The sequence below is a fragment of the Brassica napus genome, chromosome C7 (assembly GCF_020379485.1).
Source record: "Brassica napus cultivar Da-Ae chromosome C7, Da-Ae, whole genome shotgun sequence".
Classification (NCBI taxonomy): domain Eukaryota; kingdom Viridiplantae; phylum Streptophyta; class Magnoliopsida; order Brassicales; family Brassicaceae; genus Brassica; species Brassica napus.
The window spans coordinates 33,288,919-33,311,173 of NC_063450.1; the positions used below are offsets into that span (position 1 = coordinate 33,288,919).

General features: G+C 33.5%; 2 protein-coding genes across 2 annotated transcripts; one reads left to right on the forward strand and one right to left on the reverse strand.

Moving 5' to 3' along the window:
• Nucleotides 1–486: 486 nt before the first annotated feature.
• Nucleotides 487–3,330, reverse strand: LOC106375381. Its single transcript, XM_013815272.3, has 2 exons — nucleotides 3,222–3,330; nucleotides 487–2,832 (listed from the first exon to the last, which is right to left on the reverse strand). The coding sequence occupies exon 2, from the start codon at nucleotides 2,797–2,799 to the stop codon at nucleotides 646–648; it is 2,154 nt and encodes a 717-aa protein (XP_013670726.1). The 5' UTR covers nucleotides 2,800–2,832; nucleotides 3,222–3,330; the 3' UTR covers nucleotides 487–645.
• Nucleotides 3,331–17,280: 13,950 nt separating this feature from the next.
• On the forward strand, nucleotides 17,281–22,168 carry LOC106375379 (probable disease resistance protein At5g45510). Its single transcript, XM_048762362.1, has 3 exons — nucleotides 17,281–17,584; nucleotides 17,973–21,634; nucleotides 21,909–22,168. Exons 1-3 carry the CDS (start codon nucleotides 17,434–17,436, stop codon nucleotides 21,951–21,953), a joined length of 3,858 nt encoding a protein of 1,285 aa, XP_048618319.1. The 5' UTR covers nucleotides 17,281–17,433; the 3' UTR covers nucleotides 21,954–22,168.
• The last annotated feature ends 87 nt before the right edge of the window (nucleotides 22,169–22,255 follow it).

A 22,255-nucleotide genomic window follows, 5' to 3' on the forward strand; every position in this document is an offset into this window, starting at 1 on the left:
TGAACAAGTCTCGTGGTCTTCCTCTAGCTATTAGACTGATGGCCACGCTTCTTCCTGTGTTTCTTGACACTGAAAGTACTGCACATGACGGTTCAGCCAACGAGACCACTTCAGAAGAGAATAGAACTACTCCACCTCTGCAGACTTGAGAAGATTGAAATGCTCTTTTTCATTGTGTTATCAAGCTTGTTTTCGTTTTCTTGATTTTCGTGTTTGTCTTTTTGTTGAATCAATAATCCAGAATATCTATGTAGAACTCTCTCAATGTCAACCATGTTTCTTGAGTTAGTATCTGAAAGTGTTGATCTTTTAACTGAACAAAACCTTGAGAGATACATAGTTCTTGTCTACCTACGCTTGCATCTGCAGTTTATGAGAGTTCTTTAGTATTAGCCTCTCAACATATGTGGATAGAGATATGGTAAGATCATTTCAGTTAAATTATAATGCATTTAAAAATGCGCATCACAAAAAAAAAAAAGCAAAGCAAACAAACCAAGCTCCTTTATTCAACAGTGTTCACAAACAACACCACTTGAAAGCAAACCATCAATACAGAATGAGAAGCAAATACACACAACAACAATGAGAATTAAAAGGAACATAACACAATAGCAGAAGAAGGCTTGGGACAGGTGGAAGCTTTTAGTTTAGAGTAGCTTTGACTTGAGGTTTTTTGCGCCAGATTCCAATTCCATCGCAGGGGCAGAAACTAACTTGAGGGGACTGATACTTATCCAAGAACTCCAGATTTGGAAAGAGTTCCCCAAGCTCTCTCCACTCCACTTTAAACCTAGGAAGAAATTTCAGACGCAAGACCTTGACTTCGCACTTCTTTGACTCATCAGTCTCAAACTTTCCAAATCCAGTAAGTTCGGTTCCTCCTTTAATGTAGAGTTTTTTCAGACCACCAAGTTTATGTGGCTGAAGCCATGTGGGAAGAACCGGATCAGGAAAACACTGCAGGTCCAGTTTCTCCAGCTTCTTAGGAAGCTGCTCTGGAACCTTGCGACGCTTTCTTGCTTCAGCAGCTTGGCCCTTTGTAACGTTTGAAATCGTTCTTAGGAACTCTTTTACTCCACCAGTAGCTTCAACTTTCTTGTGTTCATTAATACCTCCCCACGCCACTTTAAACTTCTCAAGACTTTTGAACTCCTCAACTGCCAAGAACAGATCATTCACACTGAAATCACCTTTGTTTATCGTAATGCTCAGCTTCCTCAGCTTCTCCAAGTGCACCAACTCAGCCAGCGTGCAGACCTTCTCCTCATCATTAGCATCACTCACAACAAACCCCTTGAGAACCACCAAGTTATTCAGCCAGGACAACCTCTTAGGCATGCGGTCTATCATGTAGCAATCCGTGATGTCCAAGTAAGTCAGCGCCTTGAGCGAATCTATCTTCTCCGGAAGCTTCTCCAAGTTATAGCATGCTCTAAGGTCCAAGATGATCAGCTCGCGGAGCTTACAGACAGCGTCGTCAAGCCTTTCAATTCTCGAGATCCCTTGAAAACTCAAGAGTCTTAGTTTAGTCATATGCTTCAAGTGTCTCATGAGCTCTGGATTCTCTACCTCGATGTGTCGCTTAGCCGTTCTCTCCCACCTGCCCAAGTAAAACACTTTGAGGGACTTGAACACAGTTTTTGACATAGGACCAAACTTCTTCTTGGCTGATCGTTGGTCCTCAGAGAACCACTTGAACGCGAAATCGGGAAACCTCTCGGAGACATTGAACACTGTCTCGATGAGATTCACGTCTGGCATTTTTGTAGCTTTTGCTTCCTGTTGGCTTGATGACCCTTCCACAAGACAGACCTTGTTCAGGTCTGATTTGTGCATGCTTGGCTTCTTCCCTTTATGATAAATATCAAAGAGTTTTATCTCTGTTGAGATGAGAACCACTGAAGAATGCACAAAGGGGGTCATCTTGTAGCTGTTCGGCTCCTCTTTGCGTTTGTTTTCAACAGGCTCAATCAACCTTTTCTCCATGAACTCCTTGAGAATGTCTTTCACAGCATCTTCAGGTTTGACTTGATCAGGCAGAATTCCTTCCCCGATCCACCAGTACATCAGCATTGTTCTGTTCACCTCTTGATTCTCAGAGAAAACAGCAAAGCTCAGCAGACAGATCCTCTTGTGGTCAGTACTAAGGTTCTTGAATTTGTCTCTTACATCTCTGAAAACAGCGAGTCTTTTGAGATCTTCTTCATTGACGTGGATAGCAGGCAAGCATTCAATACCTTTGCCGTTGTTCTCTCCCTCGCCACCCTCGGAGTCCAACCCACCAGGCTTTCTGCGTTTGTTGGGCAACAAAGGGACCTGACACATCAAGTTAAAGATCTTCTTGTTGATATCCTCCAGATCTTTCTTCATACCCTTGGTCAACTTAGCCGTGGAGGATGTTTCCTTTTCCAGCAGATTTTTAAGCGGAGTGATATGTGTCCCGACCTCATCCGCAACTTCGCAGCGAAGGTCTTGCAGCTTCACCACGTCCTCCTTGAGCAGACGTAGGTTACGTCTCAGCTTAGGGATATAACGCTCGGTGTCATCCTGCTCGGTTGAAGAAGGTACAGGGAGACTTTTCGTTTTCTCCAGCCTCTCCTTCTCAGGGGCTTGTGAGGGGTTGGTGGGATTAAAACCTTGGCTTCTAGACTTTGTTAGATCTTGTTCCTTTTGGGATGGAGGGACAAACTTCTTATGCAAATTATCCACGATTTCGAGGATGTCTCTGATGGCTGGCGCTGGATCATCTTTTGGCAACTTCTCTGTCTGCTGCCTCGAGGGTTCCTCAGAAGCCATGAGAACTTAGTGGTCAACGACCTTTCTTCTCAGCTAAATCAAACAGAGAAATAACCAAAAAAACAACGTGTTATATAATATATTCAAGAACTCATATCTGATTACAGACTTTTTTTTTTTTTACTTTACAGACTCTTACTTCTCTCTTATTAGGGTCTGTCTAAACGCAAACTACTATGTCTCTCTCTCTCTCTCTCTGTCTATGTCTTTCTTTATCAAGTCAAGTGAAGCTATAAACACTAAATCGAAGAAGCAAAATCAAGAGAGAAAAAGTTGCGTTAAACCGTGACGGATTTTTATTTGACCAAAAAAAAACAGTGATGGATTTTTCATAATGTCTGTAGATCGAAGCAATTCCATAACCAAATCAGTTATCGATAGGAGAAATATTTTCTGCAGAAAGCTTTGGAACAGATTATTACCTGTTTCCCCGGAGAAGAAGCGACTCTGCGTCTCCCTTGTAACTTCAAGTCAACTGTCAAAAACCGATAAAGAAATATTCACTCCTTTTTATATTCCAATACCTAAAGCGATAACATTAACTTTATCAAAAAACTGTATAACTAATCAAATTTAATAGTTCTATTTTGTAATTAGTTTTGGTATTTTTAATTTATAGTTTTAATAATATATTTTAGACAAAAATAGATTTTTTAATAACCGTGTTTTACCTAAAACATCTTACATTTAGGAACTGAGGGAATATCAATTTTGTGGCCCAACTAAGACTGGAAAAAAAAACTGAATAAAAAGAACCGAACCGAATCCGATCCAAAAAACTAGTAGAACCGAAGTATTTCGGATACCTGAATATATCCAAAATAGATTTATATATCTAAATATATTAATTATTTTTAGATTTAATGTATATAAAAAACCATCCAAAATATATAAGATATTTTTAAGCTGTCTAAAATACTCAAAAATATATACAAATAGTCAAAAGTAAATATCTAAAATAGCTAAAATATATTCAAAACACCAAAAATACTTAAAAAATTTATTGATTCTCTATCAAAATATTCAAATCAAACCAATTTATATGTTAAGTTTAAGTATTTTAACATATGTTATTCAAATTTACATGCAATATATTATTTTATTTATAGATTTTGAAAAATTTAAAGTGTATAATGAATTTTAAAATTTTAAAATCATTTAATTGGGTTATCCGAACTCAAACCGAACCCGTAAAGATCCGAACATAATCCAAATCGAAATTTAGAAATACTCGAATGGGAGTAGAATCTTTGACCCCCAAAACCTGAAACCCGAATAAATCTGAACCGAACCCAAATGTCCGGGCTCAACTATCTCAGTGGCTACGAGATTTTCGGTTTAGTTACCTTAACCGGGCCCAATTTAAGTATTTGGTTTAAGCGGTTTTATTTGAATTTTTTATTTTCTGGTCTTTCCGCTTCCTGCTGTTTTGCAGGTAACAGAAAAAAAAACTTAAAATACTCCATACGAAAACTCTTTAACAAAGTCTGGTTCACTCTTGTGACAGCTTGTCAGGTCATATTTTATTGAATATATGTGGAAGATAATTACTGAATAAAAACAAAAGTAAGTGACTTTTCATTTTAGAGAACACTAGTGAGTCCAATATAGAAATGACCAGTGAGATGAGCTGTAAATTGTATTAATAATGTTTGTCCCCCCCCCCCCCCCCCCTTTCATATACATGAGCCAGAAATTTAATGCCGGAGGCTGACTCTCCTGTTTTAAATCACCTATATATTATTATTATTATTTTTTTTTCATCTACTTTACACACTCGTATAGACTCTGTGAACCAAAGTGGGAGATATTGATCCATGTGAACTACAAGAGACGTTTCTTTCCTAGCGCTACGGACTAAGCTATCCGCCTGCTTGTTCTGCGTTCTTGGGACATAGATAATCTTTGCACAGGAAAAACTCTCCTTCAAGCTGTTTATATCCTCCAAATAACTTGCAAATGCTGGCCAATCCTCTGGTGTTGAAACCATCTTCACCAATTGAGAACAGTCCGTTGCAAACGTAACCTGAAATTGTCGTAAGTTTTTCATACATTCCATTGCCCATAACAAAGCTTCCATTTCTGCATGAAGTGGAGAAAGGGACGTCCGGACATTCCTTGCACCCATCAAACCCGCAAATCCCTCTAGAGTACTATACCATCCTTGTCCTGAGAAAATATCATTGTCTTTCCAGGAACCATCCGTAAAACACCATCTTCCTGGGATTGACGGAAGAACCATTGCACCAACCTGTTGAACTCTCTTTTCATCAGTCAGAATTTGCGACTCAGCCCAAAGCTTTGATTCCGTATCCGCCAGTTTAAGGGTATCTAGCGGATCTACATCCATATTACTAAAGACTTTATTATTTCTTCCCTTCCAAATATATCATAGTATCCATGCAAACTGATGATCCTCCATCTGTGGAAGCACTCTCCAAAAAAGATGATCCATGTTCACAAAGAGGGAACTTGTCGGAAACATATTTGGATTTGTTGGAATCTTTGAAAAAGCCCATGTCTGAAGTGCAGGAGGGCATTCAAAAAACACATGGTTGATTGATTCCTCCTCCGCACCACATCTTGCACACACAATGTCTCCGGGTATCCCTCGCTTATGCAGATTTTTCTTGACTGTTATACACCCTGTCACCAATTGCAAGATGTGGTGCGGAGTGTTATTACTAGAATGATTTTTAAAATCACTAGAGAAATAAATTGGTCCATCTAATTATATAATAAGTTTTTTATTGAAGTAACCATAAATTCATTATTAATATCCCTTATTATTTCCTTAAATAAAAGTTACAGAATTGTCAAATGTGGCTAAAGTATATATGACAATTAATGATTTGAATAAAAAAGATTTGATAAAAATTAGTTTATTTTCTATCATATTTTTTTTAATTTTAAACTATTAAAATAAATTAAACAAATACATTAACCATATAATAAAAAATTAGATTTTTCTGTATATGTTATATTTTTATTTTTTAAAAACCACTATAAATTACTAAAATTGTTAAAATCTCAAATTAAAATTTTGTGATCCATAGTTTAAAATTTTTGTTATGACAAAATACAAATGATTATAAAATTATATAAGTAAAAATTCTAATTTAATTAATTATTTAGATTAGAAGATATATATATATATATATATATATATATATATCATTTTAAATTAAACTATATACAATATAAAATACATAAATATTTTAGTTTCGAAATTTACTTTGAATTTTTTTTTTTGATAAAAGCTTTGAACAAACATTGACAACTTAATTTAAAAAAAAATATATAAATTACTAAAACGATTAATCCCACAATAAAAAATTTGTTATTAGTAATTTAAAGTTTTTCTATAAAAGATACAAATGATAAAAAAAAACATTGAGGAGAAAACATTATTTAGCAGACATTAATATTAAAAATATACTATGTATGTTAATATCATTTAAATTTAATTATATATCCTATCAAATAAAAAATTATTGTTTAGATTAATAAAATTTATTTCTATATCCGTACCAATTTAATTATCTCTACTATATAAAAGGAGCTAATTTGAAAGCCAAAGAGGGGTGCCACATTGACAAAAAAATTCTCCACCAATCATTTTGCCATGTCATCACGGTCCATCATTCATTTTGCAGCAAGCAAAGGTTTAAGCCCATTCTTATTATTTTTCTTGAGGTCCAGTAGTCATCTTGCAGCTTCTTCCTCGCGAACCCTAGGCGCTTCCTTCGACATCAAGCTCTCGAAATCGATTGTCTATCTCCCTCCTCCGGAATAACGCATGTATCCTCATCAATGAAAAAACCGAGCCCAACCTTCAATGCTCCTTAATCACCCTTCAAGACGAAGCTTCGTGCATCCCTCCTAACCAACGATTCCGATGGCTCTTCAAGTAACCATCATTACTCACTCATTAGAAACGTCCAACTCTCTGTGTTCCCCTCATCAGAATATTTATATCCCCATCAATCTCCTTCTCAGTCGCAAAATTTCATTGACCCATTCCTAATAATACCATGGCTACTCGACAGTAAGACACCACTGCCAATGCTTCTGCACTCTTCTTCAGTCAAGTGGCTGTCACAGGACCATCCACTTCGAAGATGATGTTTCTTCATTCCTTGGAAGCTTGCAACCATGCCAAAGGAGACATACTGTTTAGCTTTCTGATATAAATCAATCCAGTATTCATCGCTTATTATTGTTTGTTCACCATATAATAGGCATGCTTCTTCTATATATTGACTAAAATAGTACTTTGATCTTATCTATAGGGTACTGTGGCACAAGGTTTCATTGCTCAAAACCGTCTCGAGTGATATGAAAGTCGGCTCAAGCATGGCTCCATATACACACTCCAACAACAAGGCTATGTTCCGTGTAGCTGATCAGAAGCGTGTTATTTGCTTTACACACGACTCTGTCCTTTCAGGGCCTGAAGAAAATAGTCCCCCCAATTTTGTCAGACCGATTCAGAATGCACTCCTTTACAGATTTTAAAGCCAATTGTGATCTCAGAGGTGATCTTCATGGTGAGTTTAGCCCATATCCCCCATCAACTTACTTCTCCTTGCAAATTCGCACTATAACTCTGTCTCTGTTGTAGATGTTGTTGGCCACCTTAGGTTGGTTGATGGTCATCCTCTCCATCCATGTCCAGTATTATGCATTACGTAAGGCGCAACTTTCTGGAAAGTATTGGCCCAGTTGCAGCTTAAAGAGTAAGAAATTATTATTAATGGCTTGAAGTGTAATATAACTTGCAGTTCTCCAAAGGTACACTGTCTTATTTTCTCATACAAATAAATCAGTGACGCCATGTGTGGTTTTGATAGAATTCTTCATATCAGTGAAGGTGGTTTTGGTAGTGTTTATAAAGCCATCATTAACGATCCAACTGCAACTGGCGGAGATTCTCATTATGTTCCACTTGTTGTCGCTGTTAAGAGATTCAAACGATAAAGTCAATAGGTATGTATGTCATTGGTTATGCCTTGGTTATGAAAACAGTAGTATTCGAACTTTGTCTAATAAAAAGGTTTATGTTTGATATTATTGATCATCTGTTTCTAATAAAAGGGCACAAGCAATGGCTTGATTTAGTTATTGGGCGTAGTTAGTGACTTAAACTTAGTGCAGCTCTTAGGATATTGCTCAGAGGACACAAAGAGTTTTTTTGCTATGGAAACAAATGCTTGAGATCATGCTCCGTGCAGCTCAAGGATTGGCTTATTTGCATGAACTCCAGGTAAATCATTAAAGAATCTGGTTTTACAACATACCATTTTCATTGTTTTATGCATTAACTAGATGCATGTCTCTTGACCAGGTAATATACGGAGACTTCAAATCATAATATGTTTTTTCGATGATGATTTTAATCCAAAATAATCAGGCGTTGGTCTTGCTAAAGAAAGGTATTGGAGATAATACTCATTTTGTTACTGCAGTAAGTAACATGTCTCCCATCTATCTTACAAATTTAGAATATTATTAGTTACTTCGTCAACAAGTAACCAATTCACATTTTCCGTTTTTCATGATTCTCTCAAGAGAGTACCAGAAGAAACGACTATGCATCTCAGGAGCACGTAGAACCCGTCATCACAGGAACCACATCGATGTAAATATCTTTGGAATTGTTATGTACAAGATTATTGCTGGTCTTCACACACTCAAGTGAATGAAAAGATTCTTTTGGAAAGGATCAAACTATTTTGTGTTTATATATCTTATATAAAGCTTTGGAATGATAGTTGACTTTGAATCTATGAAACAAGTATTTTTTTTGCTATGGTTAGCAGAGTGGCTAAAGAGAAACCCAAACATCGCATTTGTCATTGAAAGTCTTTGTAAGATCATTTCGGAATCAAATTCCGAAGATAAAGTTCTATTGGAGAATTTACTAGAAGGGTTATGAGAGCAAAAAGGATTATTTTCTATATTTAGAATAGTAGAGAATAATTATGGTTTTCTCTACCTTATTTTATAATACAAAACGATATGTTATGTGTGCATTAATAAGGATATTGCATCAATTATTTCTCACCTAAACTCTCTATCTCATCTATTTATTTTGGGAGTGTTTCAAAAAATCTGAAAGACTCGCATCAAAAATTCTCAAATCAAAGAGTTTATATACTGTATTCTAACCATTTGTTTTGGAAATAATTAAATTACTGTTTTGAGCATTAAAAGCTCCCAAATGGTACCCATTTCGCTATCATACATAGGACATACCAATATGAAGATGTATATCTGAATATAAACGCTGCTAATCTAAACCAAAAACGTAATACTTTTCTAATAAATATTTATTAATACAATAACATTTTTTATAAAGATACACGCATCATTACCTTTTTTAAATTAAACTTTATTTTTTTCTATATTTGGTACAAATGTCAATAAATACAAAACTGTGTTTCTTAAGAAGGTCGAAGAAATCAAACATATCTTATGTTTATGGAGAAATTTGAAATGTTCCAATTCTTAATCCAATTGTTTCTATATAAAACTAAATTCTAAATTTTGTGTTACAGCATTAAAGCAACTGTAAATTTGATTTTCCGCTACAAAGACACTTACGCTGAATACATTCTCTAATCAAAATGAATTTTTTTTTTTAAATACAAATCAAAATGAAACTAATAAGTACATTCACTTATAAATACGTCAATACTGCTATACAAAATAAATATAATTACAAATTATTATTAGTTGAAACCACAAAAATGTAACTCCACCAAAAATACAATAATATGTTTTTGTTATAAATATAGATTTATAATGGTTTGAGAATATACGTTTACAACCACATACTACATTACTACACTATTGTACGGAAAAAATAGTTAAAAATATATAAATAATACACAATATAGTATTACATATAATATATGTAAATCATACGTGCACCCATCAATACTTGAGCATCAAAATAGAAAAGCAAAATTATGTTAGTCACAAACATCCATCTTATTATATATATATATATATATAAGTTAAAAGCCAACTTAAAATTAACATGTATAATATTTAATATAAAAGAATTGAAATGAAATATATAATAACTATTCTAAAAGTAATACAAAATCTTAAACAACAAAAAATGTTTTATAGAATGTAACTTTTTTTTAAAAAAAGTATTAATTCAAAGAATCATGTCTATTAAATTAATATAAAATAATACACAAAAAAACATAATTATTTATATAAATTAAATTAATACCAGTGCAAACTTATTGGAAAGCTAACATCAAACAATTAAAAAACAAATTATAATCGAATCTAAACAACACTCAAAATTATTTCAATAAAATAGTGAATGTATTTATGTTGTACTATGACAAACTCTAAAATAGTTTGTATTATAGATTGTTTCCTTGATTTCAATTTTTCATACAACAAATTTCATTTTCAAAATTTACAGACCAATAATCTGTGCGTAGCGCGGACAAGAACCTAGTATATGTAATAGTTACTGATTTTTAATTATTCAATATATATTTATTAATTCATAATATATAAAAATATATAATACATAAAATAATTTATATATATAATATTTATTTCGTGCATGACGCGGATCTTAATCTAGTAACGAAAGTATTGTAGTAGCAGTAGTTATGTCTACGTCTTTGCGGGAAACAAAAATCACGTTTTCCATCTTGCGTGTGTGATATAATTCTAACCATCTTGACTACGATGGTCTGACTAGAGGAGCATTGGCTGACTTAATAGACAAGTAGGTAGTTGTGAAGTAAATATCTTTACGGTCATAAATACTAATCACAGTTCTAAAAATCGGTATAGGCGACAAATCTTTCCAATATAAACCATTTTAAATTGATCTAAATCGGTTTAAACCATTTTAAATTGATTTAAATCGGTTTAAACCATTTTAAATTAAGTAATAATATTAGTACAAATCCACCAATTTGTCTAATTTCTTTTGTTTTGTATATTTAATATTGATAATTTATCAAAATAAATTTATAATTAAGCCTAAAAACTAACATATTTTATATAAATGTAAAATATATATAAAATAAACAAATAATTTGTTAATGTCTAAACCCCACCAAAGCTCCGTATAATACGCCTAGTCGCTAACCTTCTATAGAGCGCATAGTTACCAACTAATGACTTCTTAAACATTGATACTAATTGTTCAACAGTTCAAGTCAAACTAATTAAAAGCATTTAAGTATAAGACTAATCTGCGAAATAGCAATAAACATTAGTTAGGGCTAGACAAAATATTCATAAATTTTGATTTGATTCGATTCGATTCGTCATCCGTTCCGATTTGAATCAAAAAATTCATATATCAGTAACTCTATGAAGTAAACCAAATACTAATATGTCATATCCGTAAAAAATCAAATCACAAATACTAATATTTTTAGGAACATATATCTGACTCTACGTCCCTTGCAACTTCAGGTCAACTATCAAAAATGGATAAAGAAATATGAAATTTGTGGCTCAACTATTTCAGCGCGGGACAAAAAACCGGAATCTGAAAGACAGAACATAATCCAAAATACTGAAGCGAATACGAAAAACAAACTGAATCTGAAAAGTAATAACGAATCTGAACTGAAATTGATTAAATATGCAAAGGGGTTCAAAACTTTGTATTTAGAGAACATGAACCAAACCTCACCGAAACAAAAAGTATCCGCATATATCCGAAATGGATTTATACTTAAATATATTAATTAATTCAGATTAAATATCTGAAAGTATATAATTTTTTTTTGTAACATTGATAATATATCCAAAATATATAAGATATTTTGAAGTTGTCCAAAATACTTGAAAACTAGATGATTCTTATGTGCTCCTGCACGATTATAAATATTTGCAAATTAAATAAATTATAATAATTGATTAATGTCAGATTTTTGTAGTGTATATAAAAAAAACTATTTTATCTTATTATTTAATTAGTCATATGATTCTGTGTATAAAATATTTGTTTGGTTTGGTTATCATTCGAGTATATTGAGTTGCATATAATTCTCCATGTTAAACCATACTTTCTCGTTCTAAACATGTTAGAATTTTGATTAATTTTTTTAGTTGTATTTTATCTTGGTTTATATTCTTACATTTAAAAATATATTTTAGTGAAACTGTACATGATTTGATATATGTTGTTATGAAAAATAGAAAATTATTATTATTATAATGTGAACGACTAAAAGTTACATTACAATAAACAAAACAATAATTTTTGAAAGCTCATAGACATATAAAAACACTACGAGAAACTTAATTGTAATAATTGTTTATTGTTATTTATTTATTTATATGTTTGAGTCATTACATCATTTATTTGTATAAGATAGTTATAATAACATTATAGTTAATAATATGTAGCTATATTAGTTAGGCGTTTAATTTTGATTATAGAAATTTAGATTGGTTCGGTAATTACAATTTGGATATAGTATTGAGTTACACATCTATTCATCTAAACTGAATCAAAATTATTTTGGTTCTATTTACAATACAATCGTGCTAGTTTTGTACATTGCATTTCGGTTATGTAAAACAAAGATATCAGAAAATCTTAATTATTGAAACTGTGTATAATAGTTTTTATTTTATTAGGGTTATTGGTTTATGTTATTTTTTTTATTTTTATAAAATATATTGATTAAAAATCAAGCTTATCTTTAAAATTTATTGATATTTGCAATTATGTTTTAAAAGAAAATTTATTTATTTTTAAAATATCAAGGCTATTTGGTGGATTTCCTTTTATATGAAATCAATTCATATGTGCATATATATCATTTTTAAATTTATAAATATTTTCTTTTTTATATATTTAATTTTGACACCAGAATAAATAGAAAGAAGTTAAAATTAAAATCTAAGTGACAAAATATCCAAAAGGAACATATATTTTGATTTTGATATATTGTTTTAAAGGAAAATTATTATTTTTAGAAATGTACATCTTATTTTTGAATTTCCATTTCTTAAATCAAATTTTATAGATTATATCCATGTTTTTAAATTTTATAAATTATGTGTGTGTGTGTGTGTGTGTGTGTGTTATTTGGAAACCAATATGAAAAAAAGTTAAAATTAAAATTAAAAATCTAACTAACAATATATCAAAAAATGAAAAAGTTACAAAAATGTCTTATATTAACTACTTTTAAAATTAACGTGAGCGTGACACGTAAAAAACTTATTTTTCAAATAATATTATAGATATATTTACAAATAGTTTAAAGCAAATATCTAAAATAGCTAAAAGTATTCAAAACACCAAAAATACTTAAAATGTCTATTGATTATCCATCCAAATATTCAAGTCAAACCAATGTTTATATTAAGTTTAGGTATTTTGGCATATATTATTCACATTTATATGTTACATATTATTTTTTTTTAATTTTAGATTTTGAGAAATTTGAAGTATGTATTAATTTTAAAATTTTAAAATAATTTCAACGGGTTATCTGAAGCCGAAACGAACCTGCAAAGACGTGAACTGAATCTGAACCAAAGTTTATAAATACATGAATGAGGCAAAAAATTAAACCCGAATAGATCCAAACCGAACTTGAATGGGCATCCGAATGTCCATCTCTAATATCAGTGGTTACGATATTTTGGTTTATGTTAGCTTAACCGCCCCCAATAGAAGTTTTTCCTTCAAGAGGTTTGATTTGAAATTTTATTTTTTGATCTTTTGGTTTCTTGTACTTTTTGTACTCTCTTTGTTTTAATTATTTGATGTGTAAAATTATTTTTTTGCTCCAAATTAAGTGATGTTTTTACTATTTTAGATTAAAAAGTATGATTTGAAATAGATAATTAACGATAAAATAGCGATGGTATATGTTGTCGTTAAGTGTCTGTGTTTCTTGTACTGATTGTTTGATCATGTACATTCGATGCGCAAGATTACAACCAAAAGGAAATGAAGTAAAATATTACAAAGTTAACTATGACATTATATATGTTATAATCTTAAAATTTATTGAGAGCGCTTGTATATTTGGCAAATTTATCCTAATTTGGAACCAACATTATGAGCGCTTATTTGAACATAAATTTTATCTTATGAAAACATACATATAAAATATAAATAACTAGAGCGTATTAAATGGTAGTACATATTGATAAAATTAGAAAATGATCTAATATACTATACTACGTCTATCCAAATTAACAAATAGTATAGACTAACTTTAATTCACAAGACTTGGATGTGATTGTGGTTACAGAAGAAGCAGCAAAAAGTTATAATGGTGATAGTGGTTACCGCAACGGCGCTAGAAGTGAATATAATGGAGTTTGGTGATGATTATGAAGGAAGGGGAGATGAATTTGAAATACACTGTACACATTACAGATCTGGTAGTGATGGTTGTGGTAACCGCGGTGGTGATGACTATGGTGGTAGTTGTTACGGTAGTGATGGTTTTTTGCTTCAAGACGGTGATCTTTTGTTACGGAGTTTATTGTAATTATTATAGTGATCATGAGGATGACTATGGAGGTGGTGGCGATCATGGAAGTGACCGCGGAGGTAGATTGTTGTTGAGAAAGATAATTGAAGGAATGCTTTATAATTTACTTGTAGAAATAAACAAATAAAAGGGGTATATAATATACATTGTCTATTGTTAGAAGATTTTTTTTTAGTTAGACTTTCAATTATAATATTTTTTTTGTTATTCAGCCTAATTTCCCAAGTTACAAAATGTAAAAACTAAGCATATTTAGATAACTAAATATAATTCAGATGTTTTAGATTTTTTTTACAAGTACTTAAAGATTATGTTGTAATCTAATGTATTTTTCAAAAGAAATATTTAAATATATTTTATTAAAAATAGACTTATTTTTGAAAATAAATTTAGTTTAATTTATAATAATAATAACGTCAATAAATTTATCATAAAATAAATAGTAATTAATTTCTAATATTTTCCGATATTTTTTGTTTAGTTATTTATTTTTGTTATAATAAATCTTATCAAAACCTTTCCATTTTTCTAAATAATTTAAAATTTTCGTTAATAATTAATAATCAATAAATTAAATTCTTAAAAGTCAAAATATTATTTTAAATTAATATTTATTAAAACAGAAAATGACATTATAATGACATGTTTAAATATATATATATATATTCTATACGTATAGTAAAATTATTAAATTAACAATAATTAAAAATTAATTATATAATACATTAATGAAAATGATATATTGAAATTTCTCATGAATAATAAAATATAAATTAAATTAAATTAAATTGATATAGTCTTTTGTAATTTCATAAATATAAATCTATGTTGCCCCCAAAAAATCATATTCATGTAAACTAAAATAAAATTTAAAAAATAGTACTCCCTCCGTTTCAAAAAGTTACATATTCCAGAAAAAAAAATGTTTCAAAAAGATGTATCTTTTATATTTCCAATGCATTTTTTGTCAACTAATAATGAAAAATTGTGAACTTCAAGAACATTAATTGCATTTCTTGAAGTCTTATTGGTTTAGAAATATAGAAAATATAAAATTACAAAAAACTATGCATAATAACTAAGTTTTGTTATGTTTTATTAATAAACGTGAAAATTCTAAAACATCTATTATTTTGAAACGGAGGGAGTATATAAGATAAAATGTTATGGTCAATAAATTAACATCAAATATCTTTTTCACATAAAAAGACTATTCTATCATTTAGACTTGAGGTGATCTGGGAAACTATACTAGAATAGAATAACCAAAAAAATAAAAAGCCCTATGGAAAGCAGAGTAGTTCTAGCTAAAAAATTAGTTGTTTCATGTTATTCCAGGGAATGTAAAAAGTCTGAAATCGTTGAATCTTCTCTTCAATTCTTGTATCTCCTTTAGCTCTGTGGAAAGGATCAGCCATGCTTGAGGTTTCTTTATCATCTCGATCAAATCCTTATAATTTGTCCCAAAATGGTGACATATCGAATGATGTAATATGCTGTCTATTGTCCAGCGTAGCGTTTCCACCTCTGAATACAAGACATATTCTTCTTTCCTTTCATTTATTCTATACCCATGAATTATGTTTCTCGAGATCCATCTTTCCAAACATATTTATATATTCATACTTTATATAATTTTCAAATAAAATTTATCCACAGTAAAGCAAATAAATCATGCATCACTAATATAGATTAAAATAAATAATTCATTTGTACAAATTTAATATATATATATATATATATATAATCAAAAATTCATGGCAGAATTTATAATCAGATACATATCAAAAAGCATAACCAGACAACATATGGTTTAGCTAAGATAGCTCGTGTTTTTCATAAAAGTTTAATTTTTGTTAGTTGTTATATTTTAACCTGGGTGCACATACCACTTTAACTTTGAATAATAGAATAATCATTTAATGTCGAAAATATGCATAATTTGTAAAATAAGTCAAAATTTAAATTAAATAGTATCTTCTATCTAGTTATCGTATTATTATAAATAAATCGTAATAGAAATTAGATAATTATTATTTACATTGAAACAATATTTCAAAATATTTCAAATTTTTAAATCCCCAATAAAATTTTAATTTCTTTTATAAACATAAAAACATAAAAACAATTATACTTTTCTATTAAATTAAATTTGTAAAATAATAATTTTCTGTTTTTAAAGATGTAAATCTTTTATATCTTTTTTTTTTACAACAAAAGGCTAAGATACTAAGAAGATTCCTGGTCCGAGAGCCACCACGGAGGAATTGAATCAACATAAATCATAATAGATGGCAAATTCCTAGCACCTCGTGCCAGCTTGTCCGCAAGAGTATTTTACGCCCTTGGGATATCTTGGATAGTAAAGTTATGAAAGAATTCCTTACATCTCATAAACTCCTCCATGTGTGTAGTGAACGCCGACCATTCTGTCGGTGTAGACACCATCTTCACCAATTGAGAGCAGTCAATTGCTAACACCACCTCTGAGATTTGTAGGGTCTTCATGCATTCCATCACCCATATCAAAGCTTCACATTCAGCATTTAGCATATAAAGGTGATAGACTCCTACGAATAGAAATTGTACCTATCATAGTATCAGTTGATCCATCTTTTCTGTACACCCATCCTTGCCCCGTGTAAGGATCTTGTTCCTTCCGTGCTCCATCAATATAACACTTGTTGACGCCATGTGAAAAAATGTTCTCTGCAATATGTAGAGATGCACGATTTATAGACTCGTCAGTTTGAGATTCAGTCCACAAAACACCTTCTATCTCTGCAGTCCGGAGAATATCAAAATGGGTCCTCGTCTGATTCTTGAAAACTTTAGCGTTTCGATTCTTCCAAATATACCACAATATCCATGGAAAATAACTCAAATCCGGTTTCTTGGATAACCGCCAGAAGAAAGTCTATATTTGTGAAAAGAGACGAGGTGGAGAAAATTCCTGGACATGAGGGAATATTGGATAAAGCCCATATATCTTGAAATGTAAAAAAATGAGTGGTTGAATATTATTTGAAAAACAACAAATACAAATATTTATTGTTTCTTAAAATCATGTTAAAAAAATCAGAACATCAGTTTTTAAATAGAGAAAAAAAATATGTTAAGGTATTGCAAACTTATAAGAGAGAGAGAGTGCGTGAGAGAAGATGTTGACTTGGCTTTGTCAAGAAGGCAAAATGGTCAAGAGCGAACACTAACTCACCACCAAAGAAATCTCATCTTCATCATGTCGGAGAGTCGTCGCCCAGGTTACTTCAATATTTTAATTTGATTGATGTATTTTAATGGATTTGTGTGTGATTTCATCGAGCTTGACGTGTACGGATTGATAATATACCTTAATTTGATTTTTGAATTTCAACAATAAAAAACTGTTTTACAGTCAAAATCGTATTTGATTTTTCAAATCTTTCTAACAAAAAATTATTTGATTTTTCTGTTGGATTCTTACAAATCTGGAAGTGCTTCAAGTTAAACAAAAAAAAGATTCAGACATGGTTGAATCTGTGTCTTATTTGCTGCCTCTACCATCTCGTCGAGACAGATGAAGTATTATTATTTACAAAAAGTTTCAGACATGGTGTGTTTGTGTCTTCTTTGAATGACAAGCAGCTCTAACGCAGTATCTTTTTCCAGATTCCAATAATGCACAAGCTCGCCAAGATATGGAGGATGAGAAGTTGTGTAAAAAGATACTCAACGTTCTGAGAGAAGATGGGTCTCAAAGAGTTTTGCTGGCTGGTAGAGCTGGAATCGGAAAGACGAGGCTAGCAAAGAAGGTAGGCGAGTACGCAGGCATCTACAGAGACGAGGGCGGGAACGCCACTAACAATGGGTATTGCTTTCTGACCCTCTGCTTGCATCTCAACAACAAGTTCGAGGAGGAGGATGAGTTGTCGCTTTATGAGAACATAGCTTCCCAACTATATGTACACTCTGATTTCGAAGAGACTGAAGTGGATGATAGAGATGAGGATGAGGAGGAAGAGAAGAAGCCGAAAGAGTTGTTGGATGAACTGCAGAAGAATATCATCAAAGAAATAGCAAAGAGGGAGGTGGCGGCAGAAAAAAAAGAGCTGGCTGAGAAAAAAGACGAGAAGGAGAGATATCTTCTGTTGATTTTTGATGATGAAGGAAGCATGACCAAAGAGGATGTGGTGATGAAGGATTTGAAGCTTGAGAGGTTTCTCATAGATAAGATTCTTAAAGATCACACACGTCTTAAAATTCTCATTACAAGAAGAAAAGAAGATGAGGAGCCTACTGCAAATACTGATGTGGCAACAACCGACGTAAAAGAAGATGGGTCACAATCCGGGGAAGGTGATAGTGCGTCAGATGGAGAGAATGCTTCAGAGGACAAAACAACTGATGCTGCAACAGACCCAAAAGGTAGTGGATCACAGTCCGGGGAAGATGATAGTGCGTCAGATGAAGGGAATGCGTCAGGTGACAAAATAACTGATGCTGCAACAGGCACAAAGGGAAATGAGTCACAATCCAGGGAAGATGATAGTGCGTCAGCGTCAGAGGACAAAGTAACTGACCCAAAGGGTAGTGGATCACAATCCGGGGAAGATGAATTAAAAAATGAAGATGATAGTGCATCAGAGGACAACATAACTGATGTTGCAAAAGACACAAAAGGTAGTGGGTCACAATCCGGGGAAGATGGCGATGATAGTGCATCAGTGGACAAAATAACTGAAGAGGGGATTGAGCCCCCAGCCACGGACAAAACACTGGTTCAGGAGGTTGATGTGGAAAATGTCCCAACTACTACTGACTTACAGGCACCTCCTACAAAGCCTTGTGATGAAACCGATATGACAAAGGCTTTGCTTGGCTCAAACAATGAGTCTAGCCCGATGGGTTTATTTGCGTCTACTGTCACGGAAGAGTGGATAACCAGTATGAAAACGGTATCTGACATGGTGAAACAAAGCAAGGACTCGCCTGCTGCAGTTGCCGTGCTAGCCAATTCCCTCAAGCAGATTACTAAGAGCAGTACCAATCCAGGAAAAGAAAATATTGAAAAACTGATAAATAAAGTTCTTTCAGCTGCTGAAAGGTCTGATAAAGGCTCTTCATCTATCAATCCACTTCTGTGTCTTTCGTATGAGCTACTGGAATTTGGATTCTCATTGAAAGATGCCATCCTGGACTGTTTTTGGCATAGCTTGGACTTCTTTGAGCACTCTGGCTGCGTTTACTACCGTGACCTGATCACACAATGGATACTCGAAGGCTACTTTGATCCCGTCAGGTCCGTCGAAAAGGCGTACCAGGATGGTCACTTAATCTTGATGGAGCTTATAAACCGCGGGATGCTCAAGATACAAGAAAACAACGTGGTGGTACCAGAGAGGGCCATGAGCAGTTTGATTGATCCTCGACGCCGCGGGCTTCTTGGGAGATCAAGGCTTAGATTCTCTAGAGTCTATCGCGGTGACAAGAAGAAAGGTATAGGGAAAATCACACAGATAGATGATATGATCAAGACAGTGCAAGCGAAGAAAGGAGACAAGGCTACCACCGTTCTGGTTAGTGGAGACCGTCTTCGTCGTGAGACTCCTGAAAAGTATTTTAAGAAGCTGAGCGATCTTGAAGTACTAGGCCTGTTCGAGCCCACGCTGGACCCTTTTGTGTCGGCCTTTTCGATTCTTCCCAAACTCAGGGTTCTTGTAATCAGGGACTGTGATTTACTGACGGATATTGAAGAGCTTAAGGCTCTTAAACAGCTGCACGCTCTTGAAGTCTCTGGTGCTAGCTCCTTGAAGAAAATCTCTGATGACTTCTTTAAAGCATTGTCTAAACTTCAAAGTCTACACCTGTCTGGTCTTCAGATCACAACTTCCCCTTCGAGCATTTCCGAACTGAAAGAGCTTCACTGTCTCATCATCAAGGACTGCCCTTTGCTGGAAGATTTGCCAGATATACAAGAACTCGTAAAGCTTGAGGTTGTTGATGTTTCCGGTGCTCGCGGGCTTCAGACTTGTTTCGACAACACGAAAGGCAAGAAGAAAAACAAAAGCAAGAACAAGAACTTCTATCATCTGACAAGACTTCAGCTCCTTGACTTCTCAGAGAGCCAAATAGAGCGGCTGCCGATATTCCAGGACTCTGCGGTAGGCGACAAGCTTCACTCCGTCAAGCGGCTCTTGTTGCGCGACTGTAGCAAGCTGAGAAGGTTGCCTAGTTTGAAGCCCTTGTCAGGTCTGCAAATTCTCGATCTTTCGGGTACTACAAGCTTAGTGGAGATGCTTGAAGTGTGCTTTGAAGATAAGAAGGAACTCAAAACTCTTGATCTCTCGGGAACCAATCTTAACGAGCTGGCTACGACCATCGAGGAGCTGTCTAGTCTCAACAAACTGCTTCTGAAGGATTGCACCAACCTAGAGGTTCTCCCAAACATCACAAAACTCACAAGTCTCGAGGTCATTGATGTTTCCGGATGTACTAAGTTGCATACGATTGAGGGATCATTTGAGGATATGTCTTACCTGTGTGAAGTGAATCTCTCTGGAACCAAAGTGAAGACACCAGAGTTGCCAAAAGAGACAAAAATCAGTTGTCTAAAGCATATTGTTCTGGCAGATGGAAAGCGTTTTGAAGGTGAGGAATGGAGCAAGATAAGGGATGAGATTGAAAGTAAGAGATCTGACGAGGCCAGCTCCTCTGACTCAGTTGTTAAGTCAGAAGGAATAAGAGAAGCGATTCAGCAGAATAAAGCTCACACCAGTGATGGTACTGAGAAGGGAGATGTCATCAAGGAACGTCTTCTCCATGTTCCCATTGAGAGGGAGATATATAAGGAGATATTCTCACGTTTTGATTCCGCAAGTCAGCAGGAAGTTAAGAAGATCCATGAATCTAAAGACCTAAAAGGTGAAGCTGAGTTTGTATCTTTTGTGGACATTGACTCGGCAAAACTCAAATCATTCTTTGACGAGACCAAATCGGTGACGAGCTGCTCACTAAGGATGTGCATGGATATAAAAGACCTATTCGTTGAAGTGGATGAGGAAAGTTTGGGATCACTGGTGACTTTGTCGATTTCAAACTTTCCATTGTTAGAGACTATCTGCTGGGGTGGTAACTTCAAGAATCTGAAGACGCTAAGCATAGATTGCTGCCCAAAAATCAAAACGCTTTTCCCGGAAGCATCACAGATGCCTAGCAGCCTAGAGGAGCTAAACATAAACTATTGTGAGAAGCTTGAGAAAGTTGTTGAAGGAGTCGAACTGTCAAGTAGCCTGAAACTGCAAGTCAAGAATTGCCCAAAGTTGCAAGAAACTGTAAGTTGCACCTTTCTATTCTGATCACCTCTCCAGTGAGCATTTAGGACCAATGACCATCAATGCTCTCTTGCCCATTTTTCGTTTTCCTGAGAAGTGTACTTTTGTAGCTATCTTTTTCATGCCTACCGTTGTAGCACATGTCAAAATTCATCAGGAAAGGAACAGTTCCGAATCCAAATAGTCAAAAATAAGTTGCATTCTATGTTTTGCATATAGCATTTTTGCCACTTTTCAGGTTCATCTTAGCATTTTACACGCTGTGTATTTGCAGGACTGGGTTATGGTAGAGCCCCCTGAAATATCACCACAAGAGTGAAAGATCACCAAAGTAGATGGAGCAAACATGATCTACTTGCTCTGCACTAAGCATCTGGATCGTTGTTGCCTGTAATGATTTACGTACTTTTTCTGCGTGTGTCTGAACTGTTGCGTGTTGTTGAATAAAGACCGGCTTTGAAACATCATCTTACCGGCCTTCTTTCTGTTTATTTTGTAAGATATTTTCCGGTGTTCTAAAAATCGTTCTAGACAGTCGCTTAGGCTATTTTATATGATATTTTATGCAGTAGAATCCCATGCATGATGTTCTATTCCTGTCTAGGAGGTGCACAGGACCTT